General features: G+C 41.0%; 1 protein-coding gene across 2 annotated transcripts in view; it reads left to right on the top strand.

The window, feature by feature from the left end:
- Positions 1 to 13007, top strand: part of LOC134618033 (kelch domain-containing protein 8B-like) — a 244842-nt gene extending 231835 nt beyond the window's left edge. For both annotated transcript variants that reach the window (XM_063463208.1, XM_063463209.1), the window contains one exon: positions 2583 to 13007. In XM_063463208.1, coding sequence (XP_063319278.1) covers positions 2583 to 2779 — 197 coding nt within the window. In that variant the 3' untranslated portion in view covers positions 2780 to 13007. The remainder of the gene's footprint in view (positions 1 to 2582) is intronic.
- The last annotated feature ends 11787 nt before the right edge of the window (positions 13008 to 24794 follow it).

Genomic DNA, 24794 nt, shown 5'->3' with positions numbered 1-24794 from the left:
ATTCGAAGATGGGGATGGTGCAAACTTTCAGTAATGCTTCACGGCATTACTTTGCTAATGTGGTGTCATGGTGGCCACATCACATATCTTACTATAACAATCATAGCGTATTTATGTCTGTATGTATCCTTTTTTCACGTAATGAAAACACGTACAAGAAGACAGAGTTAATTTCATCATGTCCCTGCAAATCTTCTCTGTTTATGTTTGTTTCAGGTGTCATGTTCAACAGACGTGACCCGTATGTACACAAAAATTTGAATTCACAAAGCAATTTTATTCAACCGTTCACTGTTTTTTGTACTGCAGACCTTTTTGAAGGGTAATGGGATCATTATAACCAGGTATGATTTATAATGTAGTTTGTCAGAGCTCAGTGCAAAACCACAGTTCACTTCTGTTGTAATGAGATTCAGTCTGTCGGGCTCTCTCTCATGGTTTGGTCTCTCCCTTCAACGTGGGATTTTTTTCAAGTCTTAGCATAATAAGCGTAGGATGGATGTATTTTTCAGTACTGAGCCACAATCACGACTTCTCTTGTTGCTCTCTGTGTTCGTTAATTTGATTTATATTGTTATGAAAAATAAAGAAAAACCCAGCTGTCTTGTCCTTGGGGTTTCTCCTCTTCTCGTTTTCAGTAACCATTCTTCAGTTATACTCAGAGTTTTCGCCATCAGTGAAAACTCAATAGATCTTTGATTGCATAGCTCCAGCTGAGTGGAACTAACCCCAAAGGTAATAAAATGAGAATACTTCAAAGGCATATGGTAAATAATAGTGAAACGTCATGACTGTAAAAAATTATATTAAAAAATGTACTCTGAAGGTCATTTTTTATGTCACTACAATGGGATGAATCATTTTATTTCAAACTCCATTACTGTACACGCAGCAGCTTAAGTGTTGTGTTTACATAAAGCTAAACAAAAGAGAAGGGAGAGCAGGAAAAAAAAGAAGAGCAATTTTCAGAAGTGACAAAGAACAAGAAAACAGGAGAGGCGAACAATGCACTGAGGCTGACGGTTGGAGGGGTGACAGGTACAGAAGAAAGGAAGAGAATCTGAGACGAGAGGCTTCGCAGTGGAAAAAAGAAAAGCCAAAATGAGAACAGGAGAGCTGAGAACAGGAGGTTTAATGGACTCGATGGGAGAAAGAATAGAGTAGAGTGAACAGAGCAGGTGGAGGAGGACTCGCAAGCAGGGTTAAGAACCGTAAAGTTGAAGAAAGACTGTTTCTAAGCGTTTGATAAGAATTAGAAATGAGGCATGAGAATAAGAAAAATGAGGTCGGGAAGAATTTAAAAAAGGAACTAGTAATGTAAAATGGAAAAGGTGTTAAAGGAGATAACAGGGAAGAAGAATGGCAGTCATGATGAGGAGTGAAGGTCAAAGGGAGGAGGAGGAGCGCTGACATGACGTCTGCGGGTTGAGAATCAAACAAATGAGAATCAAACAAATGACAGGAAGCCTTTGAGCTCCAAAGAATATGTTTCTGTGCTGTGTGTGTGTGTGTGTTCCTGTCTAGCTATCTTTGTGAGGACCGAAATCTGCATTCTACTATACTTGTGAGAACCAGCAGTCACTTGTGAGGACACACAACCCGGTCCTCACATTTTTGAAGGCATTTAAAGGCATTTTTGAGGCTCAAAATGGGGTTTTAGTGTCAGGGTTACAATTAGGTTATGGTTAGGTTTAGGGTAAGGGTTAGGGTTAGGCATTCATTTTTAATGGTTAGGGTTAGGGTAAGGGGCTAGGGAATCCATTATGTCAATGAGGGTCCTCACTAAGATAGCTGAACGGGGTTGTCTGTGTGTGTGTGTGTGTGCGTGTGTGTGTGTGTGTGTGTGTGTGTGTGTGTGTGTGTGTGTGTAGGTGTGTGTGTGTGTGTGTGTGTGTGTGAGCTGTGATGAGTGTGTCTTCTACAGATGATAAAGGAACCACGGCCTGAGCGAGGCTACGGGCTTTGAAAAGACCGACTCGGCATTATCACTTTGTTCTTTTAACAAAATGAAGATGATAGTTCTTCTTAGATTCATACACACACACATACACAACATAAACTCACCAGAACATATTATTTCCGAACTTGCTGTGATGCTGGTCACCATAGAAACGGAAAAAACAGTGCATCCTGATGTATAATGACAGCGGCCATTGTACATGAGGTGAAAGAGGAGGAGAGTGGGGGAAAGAGAAAAAGCAGTAGATCACAGTGCGCCTCAGAAAGAGGAATCAGCATCCAGGCTGAGACCTAGCATGTCTTAGCTGACATAAAAGTTTCATTCTTAAATAAACCCTCTGGCTTTGTTTTTTTTATATATATATAGTTTTGTTGCACCCCTCTCAGAGTCAAACCCTGGAGCTCCTAAAACCGGCATTTGCATCGAAATGAACATGTCAGCTTTTGACATTAAGTGTCCCGGTTTAAATACCTCCTTATGTTCTATATATGTCTTTTATTTGAAGAAATATTGTCTGGACTGTTCAGGCAGTGGATGTTAATATACAACCTCTGAATGGTCCTACTTCCCCACATGAAGCATCACTGTCATCATTCTAATATGTCCGTTTTTCATTTTGCAGGCAATGAACCCTCGCCGCTGGGCTCGGTGGAGAGCTATAACCCGGTGAAGCGGCGCTGGGAGTACGTGGCGCCCATGCCCACCGCGCGCTGCTCCTCTGCTCTTCTGCAGGCGACCAACATGCTGTTTGTAATTGGTGGAGTTTCACAGGGACCCAGTAATGCTGTGGAGGCCCTGTGCATGCAGGAAGCAGTGTGACACAAAGACACACACGAACACACGAGCAAGAATATGTGCAAACTGGCACTGATATTTTTCTTCATGTGCGTGAACAGAGACACAAACACATGAAATGGATCCACAGATCCTGCTTGTACTCTTCTACCTTTATGTCCGGCTGATGGATTCATCTAGTGCACCGGGCTGTGGGAAACTCTTTTTCACATTCGACAAACATTTTCTGACAGGAGCTGCGGAGACAGGTTGTGACATCTCTAGATGAATACAAGATTAAGGACATACAAGTGGACTGCTGTGACTGGCAAGGACAGAAAACTGACAATTCTTTTTTTTTACTCTGGGGAAATCAAAGGAAGAAGAAAATGAGCAAAAAAAACAAAACAAAAAACAGACACCGTGTCTGAAGAAATAACACGCCTTTGAACTGTTGAGCATTTTTCTGAATAAAAGCAGGGTACTTTTCTGGATAATAAAGGAACATAGGGCCATATCTGAATCTCTTTGTTGCTCTCCCCTACTGCTGCAACAGCAAGCTCAGACACTTTTCTATGCCCTTAGAAACAACATTATATTGAGTTTTAGACAGTTGAGGTTCTGAGAATACGAATGACTGTTTTGGCTTCTCACTTTTTTGGTTTGGTTTGTTTTGTTCTGTGTATATGCGTGTAAAGCAACCTTGACCTGGTGTCACACACCACGAGCAACTCATGCAGCTGCAAGCCCATCTACTTTCTACAATCAGTCAACCACTGATGGATGTTGAGTCAGACACTGTGTTTCCTTCATTTCAGTTGAAAAACTGGCTGTGATTGAGCTTATTATCACCTCAATATGCTTCACATCTGTCCACCTGTGCATCACAGCAATCACTTCCAGAGCTACTTTACATTGTACCACGCAGATGTAGTTGATGGCAGAATAAATGTAGGGCTTTTCAAATGTGCTGCACAGAAGCATCCAGATAACCCTAATTTTTATTTTAACTTCATATCAGTCAGATTGCAGATACACATATCACAATCGTGATTCTAGCAGTTTTATCACTCTCTAGGTATAAAAATGTGAGGACATTTATGTATTTAGCTAAAACCATACAGTATTTAAGAATTAGGGTTGACATGAGTATTGTTGGACAGTTTCATGGTTTTCTATGGAAAGAAAAGTGATTTGAAATCTGATGTTTGGGCGTGACAGAGCTAACATCATCATAGTTTTTTCTTCGCCACATGAACATAGATGTCAGAGTTGTCTATTTAAAGGTGTTTCTGGCAAAAAAAAAAAAAAAAAATCTGTCTTGTGAATATAAAATATTCATGTCTGTGTGGCTAAAAGGAAAGGAGACTGAAAAGTTTGTCGCTTGCAGAGGAAACAAAACTGAAAAAGTTCACAGAAAGTTTCTGCAGTACCGTCTTTTTTCTGCTCTTAGTCTGCAATTTCAGTAGGATCCAAACAATCTTTTGGGGGTTTTTTTGCTTAAAAAACATAAAATATGCTACTTCTCGCATTATATCAATTACATAACATATAATTAGTGTATTTAGTTATCAGTGTTGGGCAAAATAGTTAGAAAGCTGTACAAATATAATGTGTAAATGTGTTTTTACCAGTGGCTAATGTTAGCTAGCCTACAATCTGTTAGCTAACTTGCAATCTGGCTTTATAGCCAGCAAGGATGATATGTGTGCTTATATGCTGATCTTGGTCTGCCTTCCACTGAAGGCTTTCCTTTAGTGTATTCTGGCATAGGTCTGCTAGCAAGCTAGCAAGCTAGATATTTTGCGCAAAAAAGAAGACAAATTAAAAAGAAGCCTAAAAGTGCCTGAAGCTGCAGCTCCTCTGATGGCCAAAGGTGTTTTAGACCTTTTAACATAGAGTCCTATGTTAAAATGCCAGACAGCAGAAATAAACATAGTTACAGCCTTGTACAAAAAAAAGATATTTTGAACACATAGCTTAATGACAGCTTTATTGTTGGCCAATTTTAAACTCACCAGTCTGAGTTAGATTAAGGCTTCATGATTAAGGGAGAGGCTCTCTGATTGACATCCTCTTGTTCAGCATTAGGGTGTACTAAAGGTAACTCTGTTTTTTCATTAAGTATTTGGTTTTAAAATTGTATTTTCACAAACCAAAATTATCACTGTATTTAACGTCACTTTGAATTACAAATTATTTACTAATGCAGCAGGCTAACCAAGCTAACCAAGTTAGCAGAGGTTCGTTAGCTGATACTTTCCAACTCCACTCAAAAAACAAAACACACAAGAAAAACAAAAACACCCTCCATTATTTTAGCTTTTACCAAAATGGCTAAGATTAGGCTTAACACATAGTTCACAAATAGATAATTTCAAAATGGTAACACCCGTCTCTTATATGCTTTCTGTTATAAAAGAAAGCACATTAATGGCTGACCACTATCCCCTAGGACTGGTAGTTTCCAATTATTCTTGCTCTCACTGGAATCTACTGTAAGTGCCGTGATTTCAACATCTGCTACAAACGTTTCCGAGCCACCACCAATGCAGTAACCTCATCAAGTCACACTGAAAAAGACAGATTTTAGATTGTTTGGGCAAAGGTGAGGCTTTGCGTTAAAGAGTTAATGGAGAAAGCTGCAGTACACAATGTTTTGTGACAGATGCGCTGACCTGCGGACAGGAGAGAGTTTGGGCAAGAAAGCAAAGGAAGTCACTGTGCAGCATGTAGTCTCTGCTGGTCTTTATGTATTCTGCTGAACCATGTTCTCCCATAATGGTGGCATTTCTGAATATGCAAACACAGATCCAGTCAGCAGCTTTTACTGTATTCATTTACTGTAACACAGCACTCTTTTAAGGCCTAGCAGGTTTGGTACTGAGAATTTTTAACCTCGGGTCTAAATTATAAACTTTTCTATTATAGCCATAGTAGGCAGGAACAGTAGGGAAGACACTAGAAATAATGGCACTAGCTAACATTAGTAGAGACACTAATACACAAAAATACTTTATATAACCCACTGACTATAATGACATGGTTTAACATTTAAAGATGATATTGATCACTTACATCCAGACCATTTGAAATAAGTGAAATATTGACTTAATCCGCAGAAAAACTTGGGGAGACACAGGAGTAGAGCCCCCACAATAAGCTTTTATTCATACTAAGACACATGCAAACACACACACATACGTCTCCTTCATTGTCTTTCCACAGCTTCATATGTTTTCTGGCCCACACCCTGGTGCACCGTGCTAACAGACTCAGACATGTATTGCTGTGAGAGAGCACTGCAGCCACAGGGGCTCAGATGAGATGCCAGCTGACAGTCAGTTATTTTAGGCGCTGCACTGTGTGCACCTAATTGAGTACGTTAGGTACAAGTCAGAAGCTCATATATGCATGTGTGCACACACACAGAAAACACACCACACACACACACCTGCTTGTACACAGAGCCAAGCAAGCGTGAATGCATGCATGGTCCGTCTGGATACATTTGTTTGGACGTTTGGACATTCTTTCTCAACAGCTCAGTTGTTTCAGGACTCTGTCCGTATGGATGCCTGGCCATATCGTGGATGTCTTTGGAACAATGACTTTGTAGAATAGAAGAATTTATAGAATTGGTAAAACGTGTATATTTACATGCATGTAATCTGCCCACATAGCATATGGTTGGCTTAAATAGAGGTCATAATTTGTCTAATTGGCCGTCTCACTTGTTTGTTGTTGTTTTTTAAATATCTCCAGCTGTTAGTTTCTTTTTACACTTCTTCTTTGTCTTTTTTCACTACACACCCATGCTCATGGCTGCAGTAGGAGAAGTAACAATTAGCTGTCTTGACAGTTTACACTATAATCTTAACAAGGCTCAGGGAACATATGTGTACGTATTGTAATACTACAGTATGCCACTGAGAGGAACTGACAGTGAGACTGGCCCTATGATGGTTAATGGACATAAGCAGAGTTAATTTGGTTCGTACTTTAGCTTGGGGGCGGCTGACACACAGCAACATTTGGAGGTGTTTTTCTGGCAACCTGCACGAGCTCTTGAGGAGCTATCAGTGCTTTTTATGTGGAAACAGCTGTTTGCTGCAGGTGGTAAGAAGGTGGAAAACAGCAGAAAGACAATCTGCTGAAAGAACCCCCTATTTAAAAAACTAAAGCTAATTTATTGTACTTACATACCGTAATTTAACAAACATCTGTTTAACAAATCATATCTCTTCACAGTCTGTACAGCATGTGTCACCATGTGTCCTTAAACCCCTAATTCAGATAGGGAAAAAGCCTCAGGAAGAAGACCACAGGAGGGGCTTCTGTTCCACCACAGGCAGATGTGAACCTGAAAATTTTAAAGTAAGGACAATCAGAACCCAGGATGGGTTTGCCACTACAGGTGAAACCTCACATTTCATAGCTATTTAGTTGCTAATGACAAATATATATCTTACAGTAGTTCTTTTTTCATTTTTTAAACGTACATTTTTTTTCCAGTGGCAACTGAGCAACATTAGCATGCATTTGATGTTTTTTTTTTTTTCAATAATAGCAAATTTCACCCTCCTTTTGTGTCTGATTTGGTCTCCACACATCCAAAGCTAAAACAGCCTGACTTGTTTCATAAAAACAAGTTTCAGGCAGAGATTAAAGGGGCTAAGGGTTTTTAGTTAGCTTGGTGTCCTACAGTCATGTTCATGTGTGTCTGCTTGTGGGAATGCTTGTTATTATGCCTGTGTGGGTGCATGTGAGCTTTTTTTTTTTACACCATGACACATTCACCATCTATTATTGCTTTCTGGAGGTTGTACAATGCAAGCTTTCTGTCACTGCAGCTATTGGATCCAGTTTACCTGCCACACTGCAGTCTCCTGAGATATTCTGGGACTTTTCTAGAGCTAGCTCTCTCTTTTGGCCTGCGGTCTCTACTGGCATTTTAATAATAATAATAAAAAAAATCTCCCACCTCTCTGACCTTATCATGGTATGATGGATATACTGAGAAGACGTCTCATAAGTCTAGAATTTGTCCTTCGGTGTGAAAGTCTGTCTCTCTGGCTCTTGATGTGATGTATGTGCTAGGCTGTGTACTCACTGCAGTAAAATTCCTCTGCAGCATCTGACAGCAGGTTGAGAAACAGAACAAAAGAGCAGGATGCTTCAGTACAGGCAGCAGCTAATTACGTGCTGTTCTGTTTTAGAAGACCATGAGCAAGTGATGCACAAGCATATGTAAATGTCTATGTAAATGTGTTCTAGCAATACAGGTTGAAAGCCAAAATGTATTGTGATCCTGCTTCTCATGACAGCAGCATTAATATGGTTTTAACTGGTAAGAGTTTCTACACGAAATGGCTCAAAAATCTTCAGAACCTGAGGCGTGACGCAATTTTGCAACCAAGTGCCCGACCATATGACAATAATCATCCTACAGTACAGAGCGCTGCTGACAGGGAACTAATGCAAAACATTTTCAAGCAACAAATGAGACTCCCAGGGCCCCTCCCCCAACAAATTAAAAAGAAAAAGTTGCCTTGTGTGTCCTTACCTCTTAAAACTGCAGATACAGTATGTACCGTCTTCTCCACGACACATTCAGGGCCATGTTTTGGTATAGGCAGCCTTGTGCCTTGCTTCACAAAAATAAGGCCAACAGACTCAGGTTGGGACAAAACCACAGGGGTGCATTTTTAGCACAGTGCAAAGACGAGGGGTGGGAAATGCTTAAGTTACAGTGTTTCAGTTTGAATCCAATCAGAACTGTGTCGTTTTTTCAACAATGAAAAGCTTCTCCTTTTTTCTCTTTTCTTTTTTGTTGTGCGGGCAGCTTGAGCATGGATTCCCGGTTGCCCGGGCAACAGGGAACAGTGTCAACACCCGCCGGTAGCATAAATGTGTTCGCTTTTACATTAGCATAGCATAGCCATGAGTTCTTTTTATTCTTTGTGTCTTTGGAGCTGAACAAAAAACCCCAAAATAAAACCCCAAAAAAGCAAAAATAAAAGAAAGAAAGAAAGAAAGAAAGAAAGAAAGAACAAACATGTCTTTGATTAAGTGATCAAGATTAAATATGAGTATTTTTTTGTTGTTAATTGTTCCTATTTGTTCATTATTTTGGCCTCCAGTTGTTTGTCTTGTGGATTGAGGTCGTGAGGTGACAGATGTGTTGTAGTGTTGTCCAGATCTGAGCTGGGTTCCCCAAAGTGTTTGTCACTGGTTTGGTGTTCTTGCAAAGCTTTGCTTGGGCTGAAAATATATTTTAATAGACATACACAGACTAAAAAAATATCTCTTTATTTTTTACCATGTGGGTCAGATGAGATGTGTAGAAGCACACTTTGTATATTTCTGACAAGGATACTGTGTTTGTTGGAATATAAAAGCCTACAAAGGTTATGAGTACTATTCAGTTTCTCACTTCAATTTCTTGAGTGGGTTTCAGCGAAATGTAGAAAACATTCTGTGACTGAAACAAGATGCTTCTACTGTCACCATCTCGGAGACCACTGGCCTTTCAGTGCGTCTGTCATTTTCACTGCTCGGCATCAAAGTAGAAACTAGTTTGTACAGACATTTTGGGAAACACAAACCCAGAATCCACTCTCCTGTTCTGATCTCTCTCTCTTTCTCTGTACTGTGCTGTTTCCCTACAGTGATTGACAAAACCTGGTAAACTGCTTTGTGGTCTCAGTATTGCCATGTGCTCTGTATTTGCAAATGTGATTTGGGAGGCCTACTGAAAGTTACCGAATGTACTGAATGTGATAAGACAGAAGACGAGACGTGGGGACGGGAGCTTTCTACACTCTCCCAGGCATAAGTGGGAATGTGCAACAGTTAAATAGAACCTTGTTTATGCTATACTGCTTTACACTTACAATGACAGTGTAAACATGTAGTCATAGAATCACACCATACATAAAAACTATGCACTTACATGGCTTCACCCTCAAGTGACACTAACACTAGCTAGAGTCAGATATGAGTCCAATTCAGCAACAATTAAATTCAATGTCACAACTGTAAAAATACAAATATAATTGAGAAGTTTTACATCATAATATACAGTACTGTTTTATTAATTCAGGTTCACTGACCGAGTTATAACATATTGATGTTGTTTGATCCAAATCCAGCCGTAACATTCAGCGCAATCATTTAGGACTGCTGATAAGTATTTTAAGTGTTTAGCCTATGGCACCACATATTCACCCTTAAACACACTTCTTTATACGGTTGCTTGTTTCTTACATCCTTGGCTGCAGCTTTTCAGCTGCCAGCCGCACTTACACAACAACAACAAGAAAACTCGTCGGGTCCCGGCACGTTTAATAGGGGAGGCTTGATGAGCTTATCGAGCTCAGGTGTGTCTGCCTCCCCCGCAGCCACGCCATGAACCATGCCCCGCCACACCCTATTTTACACATGAAATTCTTTTTCTCATAATGAAAGTGCATGAATAACGCTTTGAAGTTAACAGTCAAAATAATAAATTGGAAACCAGCAAGTCATTTAAATGGTTGCCATTAATATATAAATTAAGGGAACACTGGGATCTCACATCAGATGATGATGAGATGATGAAAAATGCTTTGTCTCATATTTGAGTAATTATTTTGTAAATATTTTGTCAATAATTATAATTATGTGTGTGTGTGTGTGTGTGTGTGCGCGTGTGTGTCTGAGAATGACATATTCATAAAATTAATACTCTTTACAGATATACTTGGCGCTGATAACAAACATGGTGTAGACATGGTTATAATTTATCAATAATGGTCTGAGGAAACCAAAATCAACCCCTTGAGAGCTCCCAAAAATTTAAATTGTTAAAATTGTTGTGTTAAGAGTGTTCCCTTAATTTTTTTGAGAATTGTTTATAAAAAATAAGGTCTCGCTTAGTGCCGTCCTAGTGGCAGCCTGTTGTAGCAGCTCCCTGTCTCTGATATATCTATCTATCTATCTATCTATCTATCTATACATATATATATCTATATATATATATAGATATATATATAAAATGAAAACACATTTAGACATTTAGCACATTTTAGAAAAGGTTTAACTTACCCCGCAGATTTGAGTCAAGCCAAGTGACCTAACTGCCAGAAATTAAATTTTACATCAATTCCTAACGTCAAACTTGAAATCATGCCCTGGTGTCTTGCTCAATTTCAACCAACATTTACTAGAAAACAGATCACTTCATTTTCATTACCTAGTGGGGACAATCTGTAACTGTTTTTATAATTATAAATTATAATGAATTAAATAACATTTTATTCAAAATTGGCTGTTGCTAATAGTTTAACAGTTCAGAGAACTGTTCATTAATTAGTTAATATTTAAATGAGAAGCTAGAGCTCGAGTTGGCTAACTTAGCTCAACATAAAGACTGGAAGTCAGGGATAATGACTAGCTTGGGCCTTTCCGATTATTGGTGGCTGCAAAGGAAAGCTTATTTAATTTGACTTTTTAACAAATAGTAATTCATTTACTGTAAATAATTTCTATCCATAATATTTCTGCCCTTTGCCAAGTAATAGTTTAAGGTCACCCCTAACTGTATTTGAACCTTTCTGTTCTGGTACGAGTCAAACAAAAGAGTCTCAGAATGTTAAACTAAAGACAGACACTCATTGTTTCTACTCTTTATGCTAAGCTCAGCTCTCTAGCTTTACTGTCACTGTACACAAAGTGGTATTGATACTCATATCAAACATACATTTTATTGATTTGCTCACTCTGACTGGACTCATACCTCTGACTGGGTTAGCCTTTTAGATACATTAGCCCTGGAGAACCCATGGGGTCAGAGCCGACCCCATTGGTTTTCTAGGGAAACCATGGGGTCAAATTTGACCCCATGGGTTCTCCAGGGTTAGAAACAACCATAGCTAGTCACTTGAGGGTTAAGTGTCACACAAGAGGCAGCATGTTGTATTGTGATAAAGCTAATGCCAGGTGCTTATTCTGCACCACACATGTACAAAGTTATTAAGAAATTATTTCTTCTACTTGATAATCCCTCTAACATCAAACAAGATTAGGCTACTGCCTGTTTACAGGAGGAGGAGTGTTTCCTTTTCATTCACCACTCACACAGAAAGATAGAGGGCATACGCCGGCATTACTTTTCTTGTTATAATTCTGGTTATAATGATGAAGTAATCTTGGTGGTATTCATTGTTGTGGTTGTTGTTGTCACTGTAATAGGTCAATGTGACATTGCAATGTGTTTTAAAGTAATGGTTGGGATAAAAAAAGAAAGTGAATGAGATTGTATTAAAGAGCTGAGAGAAGTACGAGGCTAAATTAGCTTAGGGGTGATAGGATCGTGGATGTACACAGGGAAAGGCTGCCTCCCCTCACCAAAGCCTGCCAGACACATTCTTACACCACCAGATAAAATCAGTGGGTTTTAAAAATGATAACAAGGATTAACAATGGGTTAGAGCACAATCCATCCATCCTATTAACAGCTGCATGACTTTGGCTAATAACTCAATAATGACAGATTACATACAATAAGCTTTCCTATCTTTCTGAGAGGAACAATAATACAACCAGAGTTACTTTGACTTTTATTCTTCCATTCCTTCATTCCTAATTCATGCTTTGATGATGAAGGCTAAAAAGAATAATTAAAAAGTTGGAGCCATTCAGTGATATGAGCAGATATGGTTTTGGCTCTTGTATCACAAATGTTGTTACACATTCATTGGTCAATGACTTGTTAATCACAAGTCAAGCCAAACCACTGAGCCCTGTTTATCTTCTTTTCTGACTCAAATTTACAGAAAACACTTAATTATGAATTTAGGATGACTTGAAACTGGCGACGAAAGCTGCTGCCTCCTGCTGGCCATTGAGAAAAATGCAGGTTTAAGGCATTTCTATACTGGCTGCAGTTTTCAGACCTTCTTTTATATATAGTTTACCAGTATTTACATTTTGAATTACACCAACCGATAACAGTTTGCACCACACGCCTGTTCTGCATGCACTATGGGTGTATCTTTGTTCAATCTAAATGATCATTTTGCTGCTATATCTTTAACATTTAGCATTATTTGGGTGTCTTGATTTGACGTGCTGTACATGTAGCTGTAGCCAAAATAAATGTGACTGGCAGGCTTTGGTTTTCAGACCGAGTAGTGGCTGTGAATCCAGTGCAGTAGTTCAGTGCCTATACTAAATGTGAGGTAGTGCCTCGACTATGAATCCTGTTCTATAATAAACAATTTTGACTTGCTGTCTGATTCCATACATCCTTTGTACCTTTTTTTCCCACCCTCCACCTCCCTGTCGGACTCCAGCTCTAAGATAATGGCGTTCATCTATCTCCATGTGCCTGTTTCACTGGCTGTCTCTTAAGAGACACATTGGGAGCTGTCGTCAGAAAAAATGTCACCTTATTCATAATAGATGAAGCTGACTTCAAAGCCCACTTCAAATGCAGCTTGTTCATGAAGCGCTTCTACAGAGTGTGTGGAATACAAAAAAACTGACTTTTCTCACAGTGATACTAGATGTCTGACTTCAAGGTCAGGTGCTTCACCACATCCACCTCATTCCTTCAAACTATCATCACATTGAGTCCTCGTCACAGTAAATACAAGGTGGAGTCCTCAGGAAATAGCTATGAAGTTATAATTGAGATGATACTTTCACCGTATGTTTTATATCTTTAGTTGACTACGAAGCATTTCAGCATGTTACGTAGCAAGTAATTGGCTGCACCGTGACACCGTCACTTTATCATACTAATTGAAGTTTGAGGTTGTATAAATGCTTGTGCATATATGGGGGTTTTGAAGTGAAAAATTTTAGAGTGCTTAGAGGCTTTAATGGCTGTTTGCTGCAAATAGTGTGGTTTACAGTGATAACAGCTCCGATATCCACTCACAACTTTTGAAACTGCAGGTCCTTGAATTTATACCAACGTAATTTGAAAGCTGCTTTTCATATCTGACTTTTTTTCCTTTTTTTTTACCAGCTGAAATGACTGAATTGGCTTTTGCTATTAAAAAGAAATCCTGTACTTGAAAACAAAACACAGGTATTAATTTGCTTTGTTGGTAGCTGTGACTCAGATAGAAGAGTGGGTAGACCACAATTAGAAGGTTGTCGCATTGATCCCTGAGTCCTCCTGTCCAGGTATCCTTGGGCAAGATACCTGATAGTTGCCCCCGATACTTCCAACGGAGTGCGGCAGTTAGAAAGGCACAGATAAAGGTGCTGTACTGGTGAGTGATATTTCTGGGAGAAAGTGCTTTGAGTGCTCAGGTGAGTCAAAAGGTGCTATATCAAACACAACAACAAGTCAGGTACCAATTTTTTTACTTTATGATCACTTAAGAAAGAAACAAAGTTTGTTTTAAATTTTTTCAACATATTCATTCAGTGGTAATCTTTATTTTTTTGAGTTTCTTTTTTAGTGACAATGTCTTCGGTTTTGATGCTGAGGAGGTTAGACATTAAATTTCAGGTAATCTGCACACTGAGGATCAAACATCACCTTTCTTCTGTAGCCAGCTGGGTTTTTTTTCACAAGTTAAAGCTACAGTGAATTGGCAGAGCTACACTGTAAAAAGTTTTAAGTATAATTAGTATGTGTATGCTAGACAAGCTGTGGTTAAGGGTAGCTCAGTATCCCCCACTGTGATATGTCTTTTTAAAGCTGTAGTCCAGTCTCTCAGTCCAATACTTTGCTAATGCAGCATTGGGAAGCATCATACTCAGTGCAAAATAAACCAGTGAAGCAGCATGGGTCACAAAGCCATTTACTTCTTGTTTATTCTGTGATTAGTGTTTATTTTATGGGAAAGTATGTAATGTGGTATCTTTTTACATTCCAACAATGTTATATTTATACTCTTGTGTGATTCTAGAAAGCAGGTCTTTTCCTGGCTCCAGAAGAAAAGGATAAACACCAGTGCATTCCAGACTCTTCGACACATTCCAGCTCCGTCTCATTCTTGGAATGTCAAATGCTGCTGTTTTGTCAGAGCTCTCTCATGGATGAGCACAGTGTGTCCTTTGCAATCAGTGTTGTGCTGCTCTGGGTTAGGGTGACAGTGAGACAGCGCTCAATTTTAACTCGTGATATACAGAAGCACTCACGGCTATTACACTGAAACCATTTTTTTTTTCATTTTGCAGGTTTAGTGTTGTAAAATATTGAAGCATTTTAGCCGAACCCATAATTTCTTTATAGACCTAGTGCCAAAAGCTTACCGAATAGTTTTCAGTGCTTAATCCTAATAGCATGAACCACAACTAAAATTCTAATGAAACACAAAATGCAGAAAACAAAAGTCCCAAATGAGACATGAGACCCTTATCTTACAAACCAGGATCATGTCAAAACATGTAATAGATATGCCGGTTTACCATTCTTTGGAGAGGTGAAGCGTGAAATGGACACACATGCAGAAGTTGTAGTAAGCTGCAGTACCAGCAGAGGGAGACATTTTATTTTTAAGCCAGGATTAAACTAATCACAGGAATGCGTTTAAATAGACATTACTAACACATTTACATGTAAATACATATAGCTTAATTTTTTTCTGACATAGAATGTCCTTCATACCCAAACAAATATCGTTGTATAACTACAATGACAATAAAGTTCTTCTTTATCTTATCTTATCTTTATGCCTTCCTCTATCAACTTTCCTCCCCCTGCTGGTAGTGTAACTCCTGCATGCATGTCCATCTCACCTTTTGGAGAGGCTAAGCTTGAAGGACCAGCACGTCTATCACACGCTTTGTCATGATATCAGGTTGTACCTGTCACATCCTGCTAATGTAGACAGTCCTGCAAAGTGAATCATCATGTGTGTGATATTGCAGGAGAAAGCACATTTATTACCGTGTGCAGATGGTGCTTGTTGAAGCACCATCTGCACACAAAGACAGTATTTGACACTCTAATGTGCAACACATCATCCTAGGGCCTAGGATGACAGTGTTACATTCTCACTTCCATCTTATATACTGATTCTGGGTCAGGATTGCATGATTTCAAATTTCAATACACTGGGAATCTTTTAAAACACTGTGCTGTTGGATTTAGGCAGAAAAAAACCCCACTGACATGATTAGATAAAAAATCCGTGGTTCAGGATAAAATTTAACACTTACCTTATAGTTGTTACAAAGCAAACAAAGCTTGGTAGTGGGGTTAGCTTCTCTCCACTCCTTGTGGACGTCTCTCATCTGCAACAAGTTGCCACTTGTCAGCACTGATAAAAAGAGACAAATTAACAGTTTATGAATTCAGCTTTTTTAAGGTGTGGACCAAAAAGAAAATTCTTCACAGCTATAAAAAGCTACGGTCAGTGTTTCTATCAACTGAATGCTCTCCAGGCACAAAGGTACATTTCCAAGATTAGATATTGATTTTTCTAAGCAATCACAGTCTTTTGGAAGTGATCAAGCCAGATAACACCTGGTCACAGAAACAGATGCATCAATTAAAAAAACAACTTTTAATTGTGTGTGTGTGTGTGTGTGTGCGCAAAGGTGGTTTGTAAGGACATTTTGCAAGAATACACACCACACTGTCCGGACATTTGGAATTATGAGGACAGGGCCGATGTCCTCACAATTCATGGAATGAAAACTCGATGTGAGGGTGCTTATATAGGTGTCAAAAGCCTAAATTCTAAGTTTCAGCGAAAACAAAAAAAAGTCCTTACTATTCACAATTACCCAACTTTTGTGTATAATCTGTGTATCAACACAGCGCCCCTGTAGACCGGTTTGGGTACTGCACCTGTTCATGAATATTCACACAATGTGTATTTTTTAAGGCTTCTGATTGGCTAACAGCCGGAAGGTCCCTATAATTACGGTTTTTGTCAGATAGTGTGTGTTACATAAAAAATTCTGTGTTCTGATTGGCTGGCAGGTGAAGGTCCCTATAATTAAGGGTTTTTTTTAAAGATTGTGTGTTACAAAGCAAAGTTCTGTGTTCTGACTGGCTGACAGTTGGGAGGTACCCATTGTTATAGTTTTTGTTAAAAATGGTGTGTTTCACAACATGACCATAGATAAATCCTTACAACTCCTCTGTTAAAATTAAAACACCACTTTCAGTGATACTAAGATGACTAAACTACTTGATCAAGCACTGAATAGATACTGTAGTTATGGTTTATTCACTCTTGACTGTTTGATGATTAATTTTTAAACATTTCTTTTTTTCATATTTTGCTCTTAGAATCCTTTATATTATAAACGTCGTGATTGTGTGTTTTTGTGTACTATTTGATTATCTCCACTCTCTGGAGAGCATTCCTTTGTTAAAGAGGCAGTCTAAATTCTTATAACTCATGGAACAGTGCACCTGTGATCAATGTTCCCTCTAATTTTGCATGTGTCTGAGCGAACACACAAACTCCGTGAGCGATCCCTTGGACCACTGTGAGCGACATCAGACATGTGCATCTAATCCATCCAAGTTACATGGTTTATTAAAATAATCAAATTACAGCATTTACATTTATGTTAGACTACTTTTAATTAACTGCTTTAGCCCACTTACAATGAAATTTTTTTTAAAAATCTAGTCATTGACCTGTTTAGTATGTTAACACTATTGGAAGTAAAAATAACTTGAACTCCAATTTTGAAAACACAACTTTCTTTCTTTCTTTTTTTTTTTTTTTGTTAAATAAAGCTGTGACTTGTATTATGAGTCTGAGTCTGTGGTCTGGGAGAGAGTCCTGTAACTCTGTCTGCAAAATACAGTATATAATGACCAATGCTGGGCAATTAATTTAATAGTTACTTCTTTAAAAAAGTAACTCAGTTTGGCAAACAACAAAGTTTTTTGCAGCTGTTTTTTTTTTAAATGCAGCCAAGGCGTTTTTTTTAAATAAACATTTCAAACTATTTACAGAACAATCAGCTGTTCTGCATCAAATTTGATGCCACACAAATTATTTGTGCCACTCCAAAAAATAATTTCTGTCCACTATGATATAAAGGAGAACAACAGCCTGATACCTGCAGGCCTGACAACAGGAGATGTATCCCTCCTGTAACACCTGTAACATTCAGCAGTCGCCTCATTGTTCTGACACACACAACAAAACTATTGACTACACTACACACTAACTACACACTAACTACACATGATTTGCGCTAAACGTCTCAAATCTCACATCTCAAAGCACCGCCGTCACTCCTAAAACTTCCCCCCGTTTCTTAACAACTAGATGCCACGTTGCCATATAATTTTTTGATTGGTCGACATGGTACTTTTTTGGATGAATAGGAAAGGAAGAGGGGGGTGGGGTTTGTTTTTGCTCACAGGTGGAGAGCGCTTTCGAGCCTTTTTTCTTATAAAACGGCGTTTTTACAGTTTCTTCCCGCAGTAAATATAAACAACGACAGTATTTAGGAAGAAAATCAAACATTGCATATTTTTTATCATAATTCTGGTTTTACGTGGCCTATCAACACAATTTAAAAACTGGTATAAAGTCCACACTTTTTCCGTCAATTGTTCCGTCTGACCTGCTCACATATCCATGGTTGTACACGTTGTAATTAACGTGGCTTCACTCCACAACAGCCACGCCGCTTTGCTCGCTAAAACACCGGTGTCGGCACATAAGGACGCTGTCATAGCCTGTCAACGACGTTGATTGGCTACGTATATACGCATTATTGGCTGAACTATGGGATCAGGTGGCATCGTTCTAATTCCATATGGGAGCAGCCAGTCACTTACCGACTAACACTGCAAAAACAGAATTGTTAAAGTTTTAATTTTAATTTCAATTCAGGTTAGATTTTTTTTGTGCGCAACGCAGATTTTCTGTGCGCAGAGACCGTGCCAGCAGTGCGCAATTGCGCACGTGCGCAGCTTAGAGGGAACATTGCCTGTGATTAATCCATTCATCAGTGAGGACTTCTTAAGAGTTGGCTTCCTCCTCTCTGGTGCCAGAAAGTCTTCTTACACTGCAGTATTTCACAACCGCATGTTTAGTTTCGCATAAGTGTAGAATAATGAGTATCTAGTATTACTTAGATGCTCTTTGCTTCCGCGTAAAGCTTGCAGCCTCTCTCTTCATGCGCTAGAAACCTACTTGCCCCTCTATGCAGTGCTTCCTTGTCACCTTTCCAAATGCCTCCCATGCTATGGTTTTTTGACACTGTTTTACTCACGGGCGATTACAGTCATGTGAAAGAGAAAATAGAAAGTGAGTCATTGGAGCCACTATCCATGGTGTAAGTACAAAGATCTATCTGTCATGGACCTGGGTCTTCTGACGTAATGTTTTGGGTTTTGTGCGTTTTTGGCATTCTGTATTATGTTACGTCCACCTGTTATTCCAAAGGTTTATTCTATGGTCCCTGGGTTATTCTGTTTCATTTTGTTTATTGGATTCCCTTCCTGTGTCTTTGCCCTCTGTCTCCCTCTGTGTGTCTGTGTTTATATAGTTGTGTGAGTTCTTGTGACTTGTTTCCCCTACGTGTGTTTTATTCCTTTATGTTTATGCATGTTTCCCCATGTCCGTCCTTGTGTTCCCTCGGTCCCTCTCAGCTGCCTCTCCTCCCTTATCATGTTTCTTTGATTTGATATACCTTTATTAGTCCCACAAGGGGAAATTTCATGTTAAGGCTGCCGACCTATTGCACGCAATGGCGGCGCCATCTTACCCTCCGACCATACATACATTACACAAAAACATCACATGGGGAAGACAGGTCAGAGAGGTATAACAATGGAAAATGCACCACATGAGGAAAGATAAGGAGAAAAAAAATAACTCCCCCCAGACTGAGCTCCAATACGGAGATCAGTTTGAGAACAGAAAAAAACACCTCTGCACATTATTTACAAATGGTGAAATCTACACAGAAACGAGGGTGGCAAGGACTGCACAAAGACACGAACCTAAACTGGGAAAAACTAATAAACCTGAAACACGCAACAGGGAGAGGAACACAAGATGGAACAGGGACACGAAGAGATCCCAACTAACGCAGAGAAACACAGATGACGCGACGAGGTGCATAGGCAGACACACACTATAATTACACACACAAGGTAATCAGGAAATGGCACACAGGAGGGGACACAGCTGGAACTAATGGGCATAACGAGACACAACCTACAAAGTAAAACAGGAAACTCACAGACTGTTTACAACATGACTCGGGGACTCGGGGATAAATATGCAAAAAAAATTTTTTTTTTGCATATTTATCACACTCACATGTTTCAGATCATCAAACACATTTTCATATTACACAAAGATAATATGAGTAAATACAAAATTTACTAAGGGAAATAAGCTATCCATACCTACCCGGTCCAGTGTGAAATAGTAACTGCCCCCTCTTGTTAAATCATCAATTAACAGTTTTTGTAAAGCTGATTTCAGTTTCACTGGCCACACCCAGACCTGATTATTACAGACCTGCTGAATGAAGAAATCCCTTAAACAGAACCTGTCTGACAAAGTGAAGTAGGCTAAAAGATCTCAAAAAGCCAACGCAGATCTACAGAAACAATATGAGAAACAAAGTCATTGACATCTATCCATCTGGGAAGGGTTAAAAAGACATTTCCATCGCTTTGGCACTGCAGAGAGTCATTATCCACAAATGGAGAAGACTTAAAACAGTGCTGAACCTTCCCAGGAGCAGCCTGCCTACCAAAATTACTCTAAGAGCGCACTGCCGACTCATCCAGAAGGTCACAAGAGAACAGCCAGAACAGCATCTAAAGAACTGCAGACCTCACTTGTCTCAGTTAAGATCAGAGTTCATGATTCAACGATAAGAAAAAGACTGGGCAAAAATGGCATCCATGGGAGAGGTCCAAGGAAAAAACTACCATTGACCAAAAAGAACACAAAGGCTCCTCTCACATTTGCCAAAAAACATCTTAATGATCCTGAAGACTTTTGGGAAAATATTCTGTTGACTGACAAGACAAAAATGAACATTTTGGAAGGTTTGAATCCCGTTACATCTGGTATCAAACTAATACAACATTTCATAAAAAGAACATTATAGCAACAGTCACACATGGTGGTGGTATGTGATGGTCTGGAACTGCTTTGCTTCACGACGCCTTGCTGTAATTGATGGAACCATGACTTCTGCTCTCTACCAGAAAATCCTGAAGGAGAATGGCCGGCAATCAGTTCATGCTCTGAAGTGGACATGAACTGAACATGAACTCATGAAGTTCAAGAGCACTTGGGTTATACAAAAGGACAATGATCTGAAACACATCAGTAAGTCCACCTTTGACTGGTTAAAAACCCTCAAAATAAAGGTTTTGGATGGGCAGGTGACACTACCATCATTCGTTGCATTTCAGATGGGAGACGAGTCTGCTTACAGAGCAGAGGTGAGAGCCCTGACATGGTGTCAGGAAAACAACCTACTGCTCAATATCTTCAAGCTCATCATGGACTACAGAAGACTGCAGGATGGAGGGCACACCCCTATTCACATTGAGGGGACAGAGATGGAGAGAGTATGTTGCTTCAGGTCCCTCAGGATCAACATCAGTGATCTGAACTGGTCAATCACGTGCATGTGATATTAGCTCTTCATTCCTTAGTGGCTGAGGAAGTTCAGCATGGACTCTAGAATACTCACCAACTTTTACCAATGAACTATCAAGAGTATTCTGTCTGGCTGTATCACAACCTGATATGGCAGTTGTAATGCTCTTGACTGCAAAGCTCTACAGAGAGTGGTCAGATCAATCACAACATATTGCCATGTCTTAACTGCGAACCATCCAGGACCTCTACAGACAGGTCCCCTCTGATCCCAGCTACACACTCTTCATGCTTCTGCCATTGGATAGGCAGTACAGGAGCATTCAGACTCACATGAGCAGATTCAGTGTCAGTTTCTACCCGCAAGCCATCAGGCTACAGGTAAGTGCAGTCTTCCTCACTGTCCTCTGCTTCAGATTCCTGCATGGCAGATGATGAAGATGCTGCAGATACACCTACATGTTCTTGGTTGAGCCTCTGGTTAGTTGTCTCAAGCTACAGATCAACAGCTGGCTTTGGGTCAAATGTCTCTGTGGTCTACCTTGACAGTGGAATGTGCATCAGGGCTGAGAGATGAGCATTTGTCAGACAAGATCTGTGTGCGAATGTGCACAAGGGAGTCTCTGATTGGAGCAAGTTGCCGGAGTTTTGGTACAATGCCATTATACATAACCACGTTGACAGCAGCCCCGTCTGTGCACACAGCGACCAACTTTGTTGTCCAGTCATCCAGTCCTGTGTCCTCAAAAAGCCTCACAAGTCCGTCTGTTATGGCCTGCGCAGTTCGGTCAGCACCCAGTTCAATCAGTCCAAGAAAGTCCGATGTAAACTCTCTGTTGCTGGACACAGACACAATGTAAACGATTTCCTGCTCAGTTTTTGTGATGTCCTCAGATCCATCAAAAAGCAGCCCCCAAAATCGTCAGACTGCACTGGTGGTGTGAGCGATGCTCTGCACGATCTGTGTGCCCCCTTCACATGAATTAGACGCCCATCCAACATTTACTCCTAGCCGCTTCAATAAAGGAATATCCTCAGAATATGAAGACATGGGGCGTGCATGCTTAGCTTTATGGAAGGTAAGGAGAAAAATATTAAACAGAACTTGCCGTTGTTCTTCATTTTGCTTGTCTTGTCGTCTGTTAAGTGGGCGACTGGACATTTCTTCTCGGCTACCTTGTTTATTAGCAATGACTTGTGACACATTCACATGCTCTTTATGTCACGGCCAATGGGATGAACTGTGTGGAGGAATTAAATGAGGATCCAAGCGCAGGCACTCGTAGATGCGAAGGAGGTTTATTGAAAAGAAATTAAGCACAAGGTGGAAATGGCAAAACGGAAACAAAACTAATCTATACCCAGACAAACTAAATTAATGAACAGCAAACATGAACACGAACATGAAGGAAGGTGAGCAGATGAACCTGAAGTTGGACAGCAGGGTGAACACACAGTTGAAACACAGACAGACCAGCGACCAGCACACGAGAAGACACGACTTAAATACACACAGAAGAACACCGGGAGATTACACACAGGTGGGGAACATAGCTGGACGTAATTGACGAGACGAGACAAGGGAAGCGGGGGGCTAAACCAGATTAAACATGAGTCCACAAAAAAGTTCAGGGGGTCGACCCGGAGGTCGACAGCACATGAGCCAAATCCAAAACAGTTCAGGGCGGCGGCCGTGCGGACAGCAGCAGCGGCGGCAACGCAGGTGAAAGAAGTCAGGAGGCCGGCCACGCAGAAGGCAGCGGCGGCAACAGAGCAGGTCTGGAGGCCGGCCGTGAAGTCAGCGGCGACGACGAACTCGTTCCGGAGGGCCGGCCATGAAGCCGGCGGCAGCGACGAACTCATTCCGGAGGCCGCTTTCGACGGTGATGGCATCCAACTAGAGGCCTGGAAAGCAGCCGGAGAAGGCGAGGTGAGGTGGTACAGGCCGAGCTGGGTCCAACGGCAGTGTAGCAACCGCGGGACCAGACGAGGCGGGACCAGACAAGGTGGGACCAGACGAGGCGGGACCAGACGAGGGGGGACAGCCGCGGAACCAGACGGCAGCGTGGCAGCCGCGGAACCAGACGGCAGCGTGGCAGCTGCAGGTGGTGATGCTGCAGGCGATGGTGTGGAAGTTGCAGGTGGTGGCTGAACAGACTCCCTAGAGCCGTCAGCGGACTCGAGGGAATGCTGGCTGGGTCGTCCAAGACCCCCAGCTAATGAGACATGATGCCAGACGGGCTCCTCGGACCGTCCAGCTGACGAGGCGTGACGCTGACTAGGTTCTCCTGAACCCCCAGCTGACGAGACGTGACGCTGGCGGGGCTCTCCAGAACCCCCAGCCCTGCTACTGGCTGAGCTAGCGGCAACACAGGAGACTGAATGGCAGACTGAACTGAGGGCAGCTGGGCGGCAGACTGAACTGAGGGCGACTGAAGTAATGGTTGAGATGATAATGGTGGTGGAGTTGGCAACTGAGCTACAGGCTGTGGGGCTGCAGACTGAGCTACAGGCAGCGGGGCTGCAGACTGAGCTACAGGCAGCGGGGCTGCAGACTGAGCTACGGGGAGCGGAGATGATTGTGGTGGAGGTGTAACAGGTGGTGGAGTGGCTGACTGAACAGAGGGCAGCTGGGCTGCTGACTGAACTGAGGGTTGTGACGAAAAAATAAGTTCAGAAACGACAATTCACAGACCTAGTGTTAGTAATTCCAGGCTCAGAAGCAACAGAGTGAACACAATTGCTAACACTTAGTGTGGGCTCAGAAGAGACAGTCTTTGAGGTGATGGTCATGGGTGAAGCAGAAAAAATTATTATTATCATTATTCTTAGTGGAAACACAAAAAAATAGCCCCAGAAAAAACAGTCACAGAGCCAGAAGAAACAGAAAAAGTGTCCTTTTCATTCACCACAGCCGGCTGCTTTAACATCCTGAAATCCGGCTGTGGGGTGCCGCGCCGTTGACGCAAATGTCGCTTCCTCCTTGGAGACGGCTCCGATGGGCTGGGTAACTCCACGTCCGGTGGTTCGGACCGCACATCCTCCTTTGAGGCAAGCAGGCGAGCGGTAGCGGCGGGGGGGTGAAGATGAAGTTCGTGGAGAATGAAATCCTGAATGAACGGGTGCAGTGAGTCCAATAGCCAAGGGTGACCGGAAATGAGCTGCTGTAGCCTGGCTTCCACAGCGCCGAGAAATCACTGTCCCTCATGCTCTAGCCATAGGTTGACCAACATGGAAGCAGAGTCGATTATGACCTCCTGGGTGGGGCAAATGCCGATGGATCCATAATGTGGCTGGTCTGTAATGTCACGGCGAACGGGATGAGACGTGGAGGAATTAAATAAGGATCCAAGCGCAGGCACTTGTAGATGCGAAGGAGGTTTATTGAAAAAATAAAGCACAAGGTGGAAATGGCAAAACGGAAACAAAACTAATCTATACCCGGACAAACTAAACTACTGAACAGCAAACATGAACACGAACATGAAGGAAGGTGA

This window comes from Pelmatolapia mariae, linkage group LG20 (genome assembly GCF_036321145.2).
Source record: "Pelmatolapia mariae isolate MD_Pm_ZW linkage group LG20, Pm_UMD_F_2, whole genome shotgun sequence".
Classification (NCBI taxonomy): Eukaryota; Metazoa; Chordata; class Actinopteri; order Cichliformes; family Cichlidae; genus Pelmatolapia; species Pelmatolapia mariae.
Note: the sequence above shows the minus strand (reverse complement) of the source record. Positions and strands in the feature narration are given on the sequence as shown.